This window comes from Anneissia japonica, unplaced genomic scaffold (assembly GCF_011630105.1).
Source record: "Anneissia japonica isolate Jap-2015-1 unplaced genomic scaffold, ASM1163010v1 scaffold287840_len1291095_cov163, whole genome shotgun sequence".
Taxonomy (NCBI): Eukaryota; Metazoa; Echinodermata; class Crinoidea; order Comatulida; family Comatulidae; genus Anneissia; species Anneissia japonica.
Genome location: NW_022728493.1, coordinates 359917 through 373778, shown reverse-complemented (window position 1 = coordinate 373778; position 13862 = coordinate 359917). Strand labels below are relative to the sequence as shown.

Sequence of the window (13862 nt, the reverse complement as noted above, 5' to 3'; positions counted from 1 at the left end):
GTTGGGGGTCATTTGTAGTCTAATATCCTCCATGTAAACACTGGTATTAAGGCAACCACCCTTTTCACTGATTTCTTCTTTCAGAATTCTGTTATTCTTGATCACGTTTCGTCAATAATTCGGTCATTAACAGGAGCACCCTTATACCAGATTAACGAAAGTGAACTTAAAGGAGAGTTGGAGCGCCCTTTTACAGATTTGTTTTTGTGGGCAATTTTAGGAAGCAGGTGGGAAAATGATTTATACAATAACTTTGGAACATGTTTTTTACTTGCTGCATACAATGAAAGACATGGAAACCTGTCTCTTATACACATCTAGATGTGTATAAGAGACAGGGTGATAAGGAATTACGATATAATTATAACTGTAGGACCCAACTGTATTCATGATAGGCCTACTTTGTAAGGTTGATACATTAAATTGCACAGTTAATGTAAATACTTGATAAGCACAGTATCTAATGTCACTTACATATTGTACGTTGTTAACTGAAGTTTGTTTTGCAAAGTTCAAAATACAATCTGCAGACAAATTTGAACTACACGATGACACGGAACCGCAATCTGCATAACAGGACAATTAGAAAATTCAAAATGATAATAATTATTATTACTAATAATAATTATTAATAGTTATTTATTATTATAAATAATTATTGTTGTTATTATTGTTACCATTGTCATTATTATTATTATTAAATTATTATTATTATTATAATTATAATTTTGAGTATATTATGCATGGAAGGGTTCATAAGCAATAAAAAAATTTTTTCGAACTTATGGATCTCAGACTGGACTGAATGAAAGCACGAGGTTCGAACTCCCGACATCGAGGTCTGGAAATCAAACAGCGCACACTGCGCCAATCTGCCTACCAATATAACATTTATTTTTTAAAAATTAATTTATATATTGAATACTTTTTAAATCATGTTGAAATGTATAGTTTTTAATCGCTTTTACTTCATGCACCTATATAATTATTCTAATATGGTTCCAAATTCGTTTATCAACGTTACATGTTCGAAAGGTATTACGTCCAAGAGTGCGTAAGTTATTTCTCATAAATGGAAAAATACAGCCTAATTTCAATAGGAGGTTAAAAGAAGATTTACGTGCATCAAGTGTGGCCCAAATTCTTAATTAGATCTTTGACACATATTTAAATTCAAAATATGTATATTTATAAAAGTTAGTAAATTTCAACTGAGTAAACTAAACTATTTTTTTCCCCATACTATTTTTACATGTCTTTATTTCGGCTGACAATTAACCGGTGCAGCAATTTCTGGACTATTTTTTTCTTAATTTTGTCTTTGATAATTCTTTTGGTAGTTACCTTTCTGCTTTTTAGTGACAGTCAACATCAGCACTATGTCAAGTTTGCCATAGAGCATATCGCTGTCAATGACAATTAAATGTTCTTTGTTGAGAATGGTTAATATAAATGATATGTGGAGTTTGACAGTCGACGAATACCTTTAATATAAACTACAGTATGGAAAGAAGAAAGTAGAACAAACCATCGACAAAAACACTAAATGAGCAGGAAGCAACGTCGTAACAGCCGGAGTCATTTGTCGTTACGTTTATAAATATTTCTCCAGTAGAAAGAAAAGATCCATTAGATATGCTGTGCGTTGTTTCAAGCTTTCTTCTCATGGCGTCAACAACTTGGGCGGGTTTCCACGTTATTTTTGCAACATTGAGTAATGTATCTGCACATTCAAAGACGTCGTCGGGACACACAATAGTAAGCGTATCTACATATACAATCGGTATCTTTTAAAGAACATGTGATTTGACAATGTCTGGTGCATATAATATAATATAATATAATCCTGTCGCTCCATGTTGCAAAATAGGCACTTCAAGAAAAGGCCAGCAAAATAGACGAACTGATTAGTAATGAAACTGATTGATTATTCAACAGTACACGGTATAAAACAAAGCAAAATACAGTCTAGAGTGTTAAAAAAAATCAGTGGTGGGCCAGAAACGAAGAGGGGACGGGACCCAGTAGCTTCTCCTTTTATTGGGGAGAACTGGCCCATCATGATAACATTTTCGGCTCAAACCAAGTTAATGTCACTAAACGTTCACTCTTTTCTTGTCGTAGCTTATCCAATTTTACTGGAGAACCTTTCTCGTCACACCTTACTCAATTTACTGACGAAAAACAATGCTATACATTTTAACAATCATTACGACACAATTGAACTTTAAAATTAAATGATAATTCCGCAGACTTCACATTTTGACGTTCTTTTCGTCAGCGTAAAATCTTAAAATCGGCAGAAAGCTTTCTGTACCACCAAAAATTGAATAGGTCAGGTACATTAATACCCGTCGTAAGCATTTTGCAAGTGCTCTGGACATTATAATGAAAGATGGGGGTGGAGGTTTAATTATACTGATCCGCTACCCCAAACCAAGGATACAATATTTTAATGTTTGTAGGGTCTCAGAGCATATCCGCCCCAGCCCCCATCATGGTTGGTGAATAACCTCTGAATGCTCGGAAATAGATGCTGACAGCCTGTAAAGCCGCTACCTCTCCCCCTTTAAATGCAGCCACAAGATTTAAAGTTAGCATATATATAGAGTCTATCTCTTTGGAAATATGGCACCACTGGATGCCCGAAAATAACAGCTGGGAAACCTGTAGAGCCTCACCCCTTCCCATCCTGCTGCATTGACAGACACGAGAATTAAAGTTAGTGGGAACTAGACTTCATGTCCTGCTCAGTCCCACCATGGACACATAGATACAAATGTAGGTCTATTGCAAATATGATAAACTGTTTCAAATTAAATTTCTATCAGTGCCATGATTAACCTAGATGTATTGAATTCCTCCATGAATATAAAGTGCAAAGAACACGAATACAATGATACAATGACTGGTTTTAGCCTGGCTCCAGGCAGGGACGTAGCCAGGATTTTGAAAGGGGGGGGGGGAGCCGTTATGCGAATTACGTATGACCCCGGCGGGGTCAAGGGGGCGAATCCCCCTGTGAAGTAGCACACTCTGAACGCTCTTAGGACTGTTTGAGAGAATATAGTGAAAATTGCAATAGACGCATTATAAATAAGCGAAAAAATAATTATATAATAAATCAACAGTTGCAGATCCAGGAATTCGAAAGAGAGTGAACCAGGGAGGAACTTTCACAGACCGAGGAACCACCCACCTCAGCCCCACCATGGTTGGGGCTGAGGTAAGAAAATTTATGATTAGGGCATCTCTAGATGGCCGGAAATTACACTCTCGCACTTCAATTTGAATATATTTTTCCTTTTTTTTCCTTAATAAATGAAGGGGGGAGGGGGAGTGCCTTGAATCCACCTCTGCTCAAAACATTCTTTATCCAGAATAGTCATAATCACGAAAAATGGACATGAAGAACCAGATCAATTATTATTATTATTATTTATTAGTCTTAGTATTATAATTTTAATAATAGTAATTTAAGAAGTTGTTATTGGGGTTTTATTAATATTTTTCTCATATTATTAATATTATTGTTGTTACCTTTATTATCGATATTATTACCCTATTATTACTAAGTAGGCCTAGTATTATAAGTATCATTATTATTATTATTACTAATTAGTATTACTATTATCATAAAAATAAACATTATCTTTAATTTATTATTGTATTATTGCTATTATCACCTTCAATATCGTTATTAATACTAGTATTATTACTATTTGTTAAAATAAATATTACTGTTAATGTTGTTGTTGTCACATTTATTACCGTCATAATGACTAATTAGTATTATTAATGTAAATATTACTAATTTATTGTCGTTATGGTTGTTTAATATTACTGTTGAAGTAGAATGTTGTGAGTAAACAGAAGATTAATAAATAACTCTTTTTAATTCATAGGCAATAGCATTCAAATCTCTTTTGGTAGTGTGGTGGTCCTGTTTTACTAAAACATACTGTGTACTTTATTTCAATCATATATTGAAGAAAAAGGATGCAAAAACTCAGATTTACATTAAATAACTTGTGGCCGAGTTGACTTGTGGCCGAGTTGATTTGTGGCCGAGTTGACTTGTGGCCGAGTTGACTTGTGGCCGAGTTGGCAGAAGCCGATATGTTTGTGGCCGAGTTGACTTTGACTTGTGGCCGAGTTGAGTTGTGGCCGAGTTGATTTGTGGCCGAGTTGACTTGTGGCCGAGTTGACTTGTGGCCGAGTTGGCAGAAGCCGAAATTTTTGTGGCCGAGTTGACTTGTGGCCGAGTTGACTGTGGCCTACTAGATAATAAAGACATACCCAATAGAGCACTATTCAACGGCAATTTGTTGTGAAATTTTGGAGGCCCGGAGGCCACTGTTAGAGTGTGGTTGGTTGTACAGGGGTCCAGAGTTCCTAACGTGAATTTTGTTTATATGGGTGCCCAGACAATACATGAAATAATTATGATGATGGTGGGGTGATGACGATAATGATTACGATGATGATGATATCGATGACGATGGTAATGTTGATGATGATGGTCTGGTTTGGGTGCAAGGGACAAAGGCCTCGAGAAAAATCAGCAGTTTTTGGTATGGACTACGGTAATTTGGTGATTTCTATTTTGTCTTATAATAGGCCTAATACTGCAATTCCAGAGAAGGCATCCTCCGATCGAGGTCCTTGGACTAAAACGCTCCAGACAAAATGCAGTGGTTCTGGTTGTAGCATATAATATCAATGGCATGTCTGGAATTCATATTTAATCTATATTATCGCTGCTTGCATCGCACTGGCATGGAATTGTTCATTTTGTTGAATCCCCTCCCCCTTAAAAATATGGACCACCCAACCCCTAATCCGACGCCACGACGACATCGTCGGACTGACGATATTAGTTTTACAAATCCAAACGAAGGTAGCACCTCCTATTCCAATCTCATGTAGGAGCAGATATTTTACGTTAGTGAATGTGTAGTCAGGGCCTGCTTGACGCATTGGCCGACTGCAACCTCAAAATCTAATAAATAGATAATTGTTATTTTGTATTCATACCTAACAACATTTTCAAAATCAGTCTTAATTACTAAACCCAAAGATTTTCAAAAAATGTACATACTCAATACAAAAACAAGCGCAAGTTGATGAAAGGAAAGAGACTAGTGGTCTCAGATCCTTAATGATATCGTACAGGACTGCCTTTGTGGTCTAAACAGTATGGCGCTCGAAAAGATAACGGGAGATTGCTGGTTCGATTCCACCCATAGACATCTTTTTTTTATACAAATATATTATATGCAATCATGTTCTTATATACTGTAAATGAGCACTGTATTATTATCTATTTGATTTATAAGCTGCTTTATATGTGTTCCCAGTGCTAAACTGCAACTTAATTTGAATATATAGAGGAATCTGCGAGTGTGAAAAAAAGATTCCTCAACGGGGATTCGAAACTGGGACCTTTTGCTGTCTATCCAGACACCTTAACAAACTAGGCTTCGTTTGGAATTCAATTGCGATTAAAGCATCTCATTCTTCATGCGAAAATGAGTGTGAAGATTGCTGCTTAAATCGGATTTGAATTCCCAACGAAACCTAGTCAATGGCCCAGTTGTGGCGTCTGCATAGACAGCAGAACATCCCCCCCCCTCTTGAGAGGTAAAAAAAAGAAGGGAAAAAAAGAAGAAAAGAAAGAAAAAGAAAAAACGATAGCCCAGAACGCCTCAAATGTTATTTTCGGGCGTCTAAAACACAGAAATTTCGTGGGGACATGCCCCCGGATCTCCTATTTCAGTGTTGTCTCGATCGGCCCAAATTTTGGCCCCTTCTTTGGCCCCCACTTTTGGACATCTCTGGATCCGCCCCTGCAGAAGGTCCTGAGTTAGAAGTGATGCGTGGAATACCCGGAAACAGCAAGAGAAAAAATGTAAGGAATAATATAGATTGAAACGGCAACACAGAAAAGGAACCTGACAAAGTCATCATCACAGTGCCCTCTGCAGTCAAGTGGTTATAACGTTCGCCATGTATGCAAAAGGTCCGGGGTTTTTTTTTCTTTCTTTGTCAGGTTCCTCTTCTGTTATAAATTTATGTTTAGTAATTTTGGGTATGGGAGCCCTCAGTGCACTCCCTAGATACCCTACTGGTTTCCAGTGGGAGCATGTGTTGACTGTGTTAACATCTGTCTCTTATACACATCTAGATGTGTATAAGAGACAGCAATTACCTATTCTACTTAACATACCCAGTTTGGATGAAACAGTTTTCTTGACGAATTCAACATGTGGTGTCCAACTCAAAGTTTCGTCAATGATGACACCAAGACACTTACATGATTTCGTTCTAACAATTACAGTATGGGCAATGGTTACATTGAAGTCTACATTGGAAATTTTCTTTTTGGATCCAACGAGCATGGATTTAGTCTTGTTTGAGTTAATTGTAAGTTTGTTTCTAATGGCCCAATCATTAACTATGTCCAGTGCGACATTTAAATTATTTTCAATATCCTTAACACTGGAGGAGCAACAGGTTAACGTTGAGTCATCAGCATATCATTAACTATGTCCAAAATCGATCCTTGTGGTACGCCAGTGTTTAATGGCAAAGGTTTTGATAATTTCCCACCAATATTAACAGATTGACTTCGATCGCTTAGGTAAGATGTAAACCACATAATGACAGAAGCAGACATATGCATATGCCTAAGTTTATCTAGGAGAATTGTATGGTTTACAGAGTCAACTGCTTTACTGAGAGCAATAAAAACAGTACCAGTCATTTCACCACGCTCCATAGCATGAAGGCATTCATTCGTTAATCATGCAATGTTGTTTCAGTTGAATGCAATGGTCTAAACCCCGATTGGCAGCGAGGAATAAGATTATTTCCATTAAGGAATGAATAAACAGCCGAGTGCACCCATCTTTCTAAAATCTTTGAAATAATTGAAAGTATTGAAATGGGCCTATAATTGCTAGTATTGCATTTGTCTCCCTTTGTGAATCGGTGTGACTAATGCATGTTTCCAATCAGAGGGATACTGTTCACATTTAATTGAGAGGTTCAATACGTGCGTTAATGATTTAATAATGTGCGGAGACGCAAGCTTTAGCATTTTTACACTAACGCCATCCGGACCAGTTGCTTTGCAACATTGATGTGGTTTGTTTTCGAACAAAGTCTTCCGTGATATTAGGCAGAGTACATTGCTGAATTGGTTCAGAATATGACAAATGGGCATTGTCCATTTCAAGTTCGCGCGTGACGTCGTCACTACTTGCCATACGTCCTCCAATAGTGGAGAAATGCTCATTAAACATATCAGCAATTTCGGCTTGATTTTTTCCATTTTTGGAAGTGATTGAGCTTGGAACCGATTTCGGTTAATTCGTTATTATTATTATTATTTTATTTCGTTATTATTATAAAAAATACCTTTGCTCATTGGCCATGAACAAAAATATGAAAACCCTGAGATCAAACCCACGAGCAATGGATTGCGATCAACGCCCCCTGCGCCTTAAACTGGAACTAAGTGATATATTTCAAAATTACCTTCAGGTTTCAAACATTCATATTCCACTTCCATGTACTTGAAGGTACCAGGACAAGGATCATCATATACATTAGAAGCACGTATGGTACACGTCTTCGTACCATTGCACGTGGATGCGATCGCTATAAGCACGTCGGTCGAACATCCCACTGTAACTATGCTAGAGTGAGGGCAGTATACGTTACCTGGCTGCATTCGACCATATAATGCAGAGAGCACACGTATCTTGTACATGCAGTTACACTCCAATGTTCCTACATCGTTCTCACAAATTATGATTTTTGAACCTGAAATTAGGCAAACAATGTAGGATGTAGGTTGAGTGGTAACGGATCGCAGCGGATGATCCTGAAAAATGCATTTTGTCTTAATTAAGGTATACTATCTGCGTTCAGATGAATATTAACAACAAAATTAAGTATTTATTTATAAGTATTTAAATTGTTTACTTTGATAAAAAAAAAAGTTAAAATAATTAAAACGATCTACCACATTATTTACAGACACATAAACAATGTCGTTGTTATATTATTTATACTCATAACAACTGATAATGAATTCTAAGATTGTCATATTTGAATATACTGCATATCAGCGAAAATTTAGTTTTAGTCTAGTGATCTCTATCTCATTGAATGTTGATTTTTTATAAATTAATATTTTAACGTTTTGAAAATATGCTATATTTTATATTAACTAAAACTTGATAAATACCATTCAATATTGCATTGCTTACTTTCTTTTTGCAAATTTGGACAACGAAGATTTTACTTTTTTGTATCTTTAAGTTAATTTCAGTTTCAAATTTAAATGCTAAAATATTTTCTTCGCCAATTTTGCAGACACGAGAGTACCGTTCCTAAATATTATTAAAGTATTTTGTAATCCTATGTGAATTTGGTGTCATTTTGTATCATAGTGTTTTACGCTAATACGATGACGTTTACAGATTGGAAATGTTCCTAGACTACATTTTAAATGTCCTTTAAAAATTATTTCTCTTCAAGAGAAAATTTAGTAGTTGTGGAAAAAATGTGTGATGCATTTTGAAGATGCTATAAACATGATACAATAAAAAGGGTTGCTAAGCAGTATTCACATTTGTTGTCATCTCTGGAATCATTAAATTTATACAACGCAGCATCAATCGATTGCAATATTGACAGAATAACATAAAATTACTTGTAACAATAATTATACTTCAAATTTAAGGACCATTCGGATTTTTATAGATTGTCGTGCAAAAATCATTACATCAACCAGTATGGGGAAAGACAAATGTTGATGACTCTTCAAAAAATTTTTCATTGTCTCCAGAATGCTCCAACACTATGAAAGTCATGTCACGATGCAATAATATTGTTTTAGATAACTGTAGTAGGGTTGATTAATTTGATGGTTAAGGTGCTTGCATTACATGAATCATTACATGAACCAGTATAGGAAAAGACAAATGTTGATAACTCTTCAAGAATTGAGTCCTAAACTCTTTTCATTGTCTCCAGAATGCTTCAACACTATGAAGGTCATAACTGAAGGGTTGATTAGCTTGATGGTTAAGATGCTTGCTTTCCAATTCATGGATTATTCGTACAACCAAAAAAAAGAACTCCTCATAATGAGACTTAGTGTAGGTAGAACATTTTGTGTTATCATAATTGTGTTGTTAAATAAATTTGGTTTAAACGTGATGTTGAAAATATGTAGCCTAACAAAGATGGGGCTTATTTAAAAAAAACAGTAATTGAAATCATAATTGAATTATGATAAAATCTCTATAAATATATGGTTGCATTTTATATCTAAAACCCAATGAACTTTGGCTAGGATTATTAAAACGCTTTCGGGAATGCGAAACAAAAGCAAAATAGAAAGCAAAAATCTCACGACAACGGAAAACATAAGAAAAGAAACTTATACTAGGCCTATTGAGTTCTGTAGAGAAAATTGGTGAACATGAAGTTTGGAACATATACAACACAGTAGTGGTATACACATTTAATTATTGTCAAATTTGAAAGTTATAATCTGAGACAACTATCTGAGGTTGTAACAAAACATTTATGTCATTAGTCATTGTTTAGATTAAAGTATATAAATGCTCCATTTCCTTTTGTCTATATTTGAAAATGCCATTTTCGTTAATTTATCATTGTCCTTAAAATATTTCCCACTTAAAGTTCCCTAAATGTAAATAAATAACAATTAATATTATTAACTTGTGAGTCTTTTTAAACATTTTTATTCCATTTCTTTAACCAGCGTGTTGAGACTTTGCTTATGCGCTAAAAAATTTATTCGTCAGTGCCCTGTGGAATTGTGGGATGATTGTAAAGCTCTGTTCGGACTATCAAATTCTATTTCAGAAAAACATGTGACATGCCTAAATATGGTAACGATAACATCACATTACACATCATGACTATATATGGACATACAACAGTGTTTAAGAAAGTATAATACATAGGGCCTACTCCAAGTATTGAAATACACGTCATCGTGTTTTGTCAAAGAGAATTTGATAGTGTGGACAGAGCTTTAGGTTCATGATTTGTCATTTTGTTTATCACAACCTATTAATTATTTTCTCTATGGCTATGTTCTCACACGTCTCACAGGATCCGGATCCTGCTAACTGTTAGCTGCCGTGCGTCCATACAAGAAAATCCCGATCCATATACCAAAAATAGGATGATCGAATCACTGGCCAATAAGAAACTGGAAATTGTAAACGCGTACGTGTGATTGGTTGCTAACCGTTAGCGGTATCCGGATACCGCTAACGGTTAGCGCCAACCGATCGGGCGTTCTCACGCGCTAATGGTTAGCTCTCGATCCGGATACCAGGGCTCTCGTGAGAACCAGGCTAAAATTGATTGGAGAGTATTTTAAACACCGCAATGTAATAACGTAAGCGTCACAATTGATGGCTCCACTGTTGGTATGGTTGGTCAGATGGTCTAAATTTGACACATTTCTCCATGATTTTAATTGACAGAAAATGTGTTTATGTCAAATATTACATGGTAAATCTGAAATAAAGAATGTATTTACTTATAACTGTGCTAACGTAGTTGTTATGGATTCATTTTTCCGTTTGATGATATCTTTGAGAATGGCTTTAAGGCAAGGGTTGCTGTTCGTTAAAAATTGACGATGAGGATAGGCCTAATAACAATCGACATCAATATTATCACCATCTTCAAGATCAAGTCTAAATTTTTTTCTATTCATTTTAAGCTAATCATGTATTCTGTCAAGTCATCTAGGCCTATTTCGTGTTCTTTTAGTCCTATTTATTTGTTTGTTTGTTGGATGTCAATCCGTCATTCATTTTCGATAACGACCTTTCCTCCTTTTGTATATTGCTTGTCAATAAGTCATTCAGCTACCCCACCAATTATCTTGATTTTTTGGTAAAGCGATGAATTTAATATGCGTTTATTACAAGTGTACAGCAAATTGCTGTTGACCATAAAATAAAGACTGCCAACCTTCATTTTGTTTCTTTTATATTTTGATGATGTTTTTTCTTCCTTCGCTTGGTATTATCTTCAATCGATGCCAAGCGAGTACGTTATAAGTAACCATTACCGGTAACCATTGATTGCCTGCCAACCAACCAACCATAGTTATCTGACGTCTGTATAATGAATACTGTTATAACTAGTTCTCCTTTATTATTATTATTATTTTTTTTTACCCAGGAAAGTCGGTTATCATAATACCGGTCACTTGTTTGTTTATTGTAACAAAATACAATTAAGGAAATCCACGTTTACACGTTTGAATTAGACGTGAAATAATTCCATATAAAAAGTAAGTTTAGTAGAAATTATTTAATTGTTCATAAAGGTGTGTCCACACTATCTATTTTTTCCACGCTGTCACATGCCAACTTCACATTTATTTTTTCCATAAAGTTTTATTGAGAAAAATCATTACCTTTAGCTTGGATTCCAAGGAAGGTTAGTAGGACAAGCAAACATAACAGCAATTCATTAAGCAACATTTCGATCCATTGCTCTGTCTACATTATAAGTCTTGTAACTATACCTAAAGCAAACAAAATTGTATGTCAATAAGGAATTTATTAGTAATACAAAATTATAAACAGTGAAAATATAATTTCGATATACAATGGGAGAGCACAGATAGAAATGTTGGAGGTTCTTGTAAGGAAATTTTGAATACAGACACTCAAAGAGTTGAGACAGGTCGTTGTGCCATATTGTGCACTGTCAAAATTATTATCCGAAATATTATAATAAATAATCAATTTGTCATTATTGAATTTAAATTTTTGTAATAAATTTTGGCCACTAATCATCAAAGGTTAAGGTGCCAAGCCTATCACGTTTCATAATTCGTCATCTATTAATAATTATTTTTTTATTAAATTGTGAAAGTGAAATTCAAATTGTATCTAATCGAGTCAATTTGGAACTATGTAAAAATATAAAGTAGGATGCTATGCAAAAATATTTAACTGCTAAGGTACAGCAAAGAAAAAAGTACAATTTTTGACTTTTATAGTAACAAATTAAATAACTTTAAACACGATCGCACAAGACCAATGTGAATACAAATAGCAATTGATTGTATTAAAAAAAGATGCTCAAATAAATGACACAGAGGCAACGCAAAGAGCATAATGGAAGAGGGCGAACTCTCAATCACACAAAAAGGTGGAGTTCTAAGATTAAAATAGAAGGGAAACCCGAGAAAATAATACCAAATATGGTCAGTTGACTGAACGCCGGATTCCCAAAGTGGCTAATAAACATTGAGTAAATTATATAAATTAATCAGTATTAACCAAACATATTATATTAAGACGCAATATTGACCAACATATCAGGCTAATTGAAGATATCCATTATTTTACATAAAATTAGGACGAGCTTTAGGCCACCTACTCCTTGTATTTGTTTGAAAGAAGCTTTTAATAGTATTAGCAGAGATTTTAGTTCAACCACTTTCATCACTGGATTTCTACAATTATGTTCAAAACAAAAGATTCAATCATAAGGAATTAAGGAGTTAGCAATCATAGTTTGCTAACCATATCGCATATATCATTTCAATATTGCACTAAACTACAGTATTTCAGTACAGTACACACAAAGTATTAAACTTCCGAACATCAATAACCACATAAATGAAGTGATAATATCAAGTTACGGAGACACTGTTCTTTTCTTTTGATAACCGCATCACACTAAATATTATAGATTATCCAGTATAATATCACAAGAACTCAAATTGAAGGACAACGCTGGTCTCTGTAAAACGTTTAAAAACATTTAAAATCAATATAATATTATACATTATTATTACAATAGATTGGAATATTAACTAAAGTATAGTAGAGTGTAATTGGAATTGTGTTTTTCAATTGAACACGGGCAGCTGTAAATAGACCTCGGAAAACGGCTATAAACAGTAAAAAGACTATCTATATATTCAAGAAGAAACCTTAAAGCCTGGTTCTCACGAGAGCCCTAGTATCCGGATCGGGAGCTAACCGTTCGCGCTAACCGTTAGCACCTGTGTGATCCCAATCGGTTAGCGCTAACCGTTAGCGGTATCCGGATACCGCTAACGGATAGCAAGCGTTATCGGTTAGCAAGTTAAGGGCGTTTCTATCATCAACCAATCACACGTACGCGTTTACAATTTCCAGTTTCTTATTGGTCAGTGATTCGATCATCATATTTTTGGTATTCGAATCGGGATTTTCTCTTATGTGCAAACGGCAGCTAACGGTTAGCAGGATCCGGATCCTGCTAACCGTTAGCTGCTGTGTGAAAACATAGACTAAGATTTGTCCACATCGTCACATTTGATTTCACAAAATGAAAATGCAATATGCCATATTATTTGGGTGTAATATGTGCCATAATCATGCCCATATATGGGCACATCACTCAAATTTGTCAAATACAACTTTGGACATAGATTAAGTCGCAGATTATTCCCAAAATAATGTTATTATATTAAAAATGATAATGCATCGTATGCTCTTGAAGCATTACTGTGGAGAAGAAAAAAAAATTAAAGGTACATTATCATTGGCGACAGAGAGTAAGGTGGATTTGATGTGGTTCATCTTCCGAATCGTTTTTTTCACAAACAATATTAAATACCGTAGGCCTAGTTACCAAGAAATTTGATTAACAATATCTCTGCCTGGCAAAAAACATTCGTTTTGATTTCTCAACAGTACCAATATAGTTCTGCATTTAATTTTACAGACATCATGGTATTCGGATTTCCGGATGTGATAGAAATTGGAATACGATTTGAACGAATAGTT

At 34.9% G+C, this 13862-nt stretch overlaps 1 protein-coding gene across 5 annotated transcripts in view; it reads right to left on the bottom strand.

Moving 5' to 3' along the window:
• The window catches only part of LOC117114130 (adhesion G protein-coupled receptor L2-like), a 29805-nt gene that overhangs the window by 13011 nt on the left and 2932 nt on the right, over positions 1 to 13862 (bottom strand). For all 5 annotated transcript variants that reach the window (XM_033257681.1, XM_033257679.1, XM_033257680.1 and 2 more), the window contains 3 exons: positions 11489 to 11599; positions 7543 to 7830; positions 1529 to 1768 (listed from right to left, as the gene is read on the bottom strand). In XM_033257681.1, coding sequence (XP_033113572.1) covers positions 1529 to 1768; positions 7543 to 7830; positions 11489 to 11555 — 595 coding nt within the window. In that variant the 5' untranslated portion in view covers positions 11556 to 11599. The remainder of the gene's footprint in view (positions 1 to 1528; positions 1769 to 7542; positions 7831 to 11488; positions 11600 to 13862) is intronic.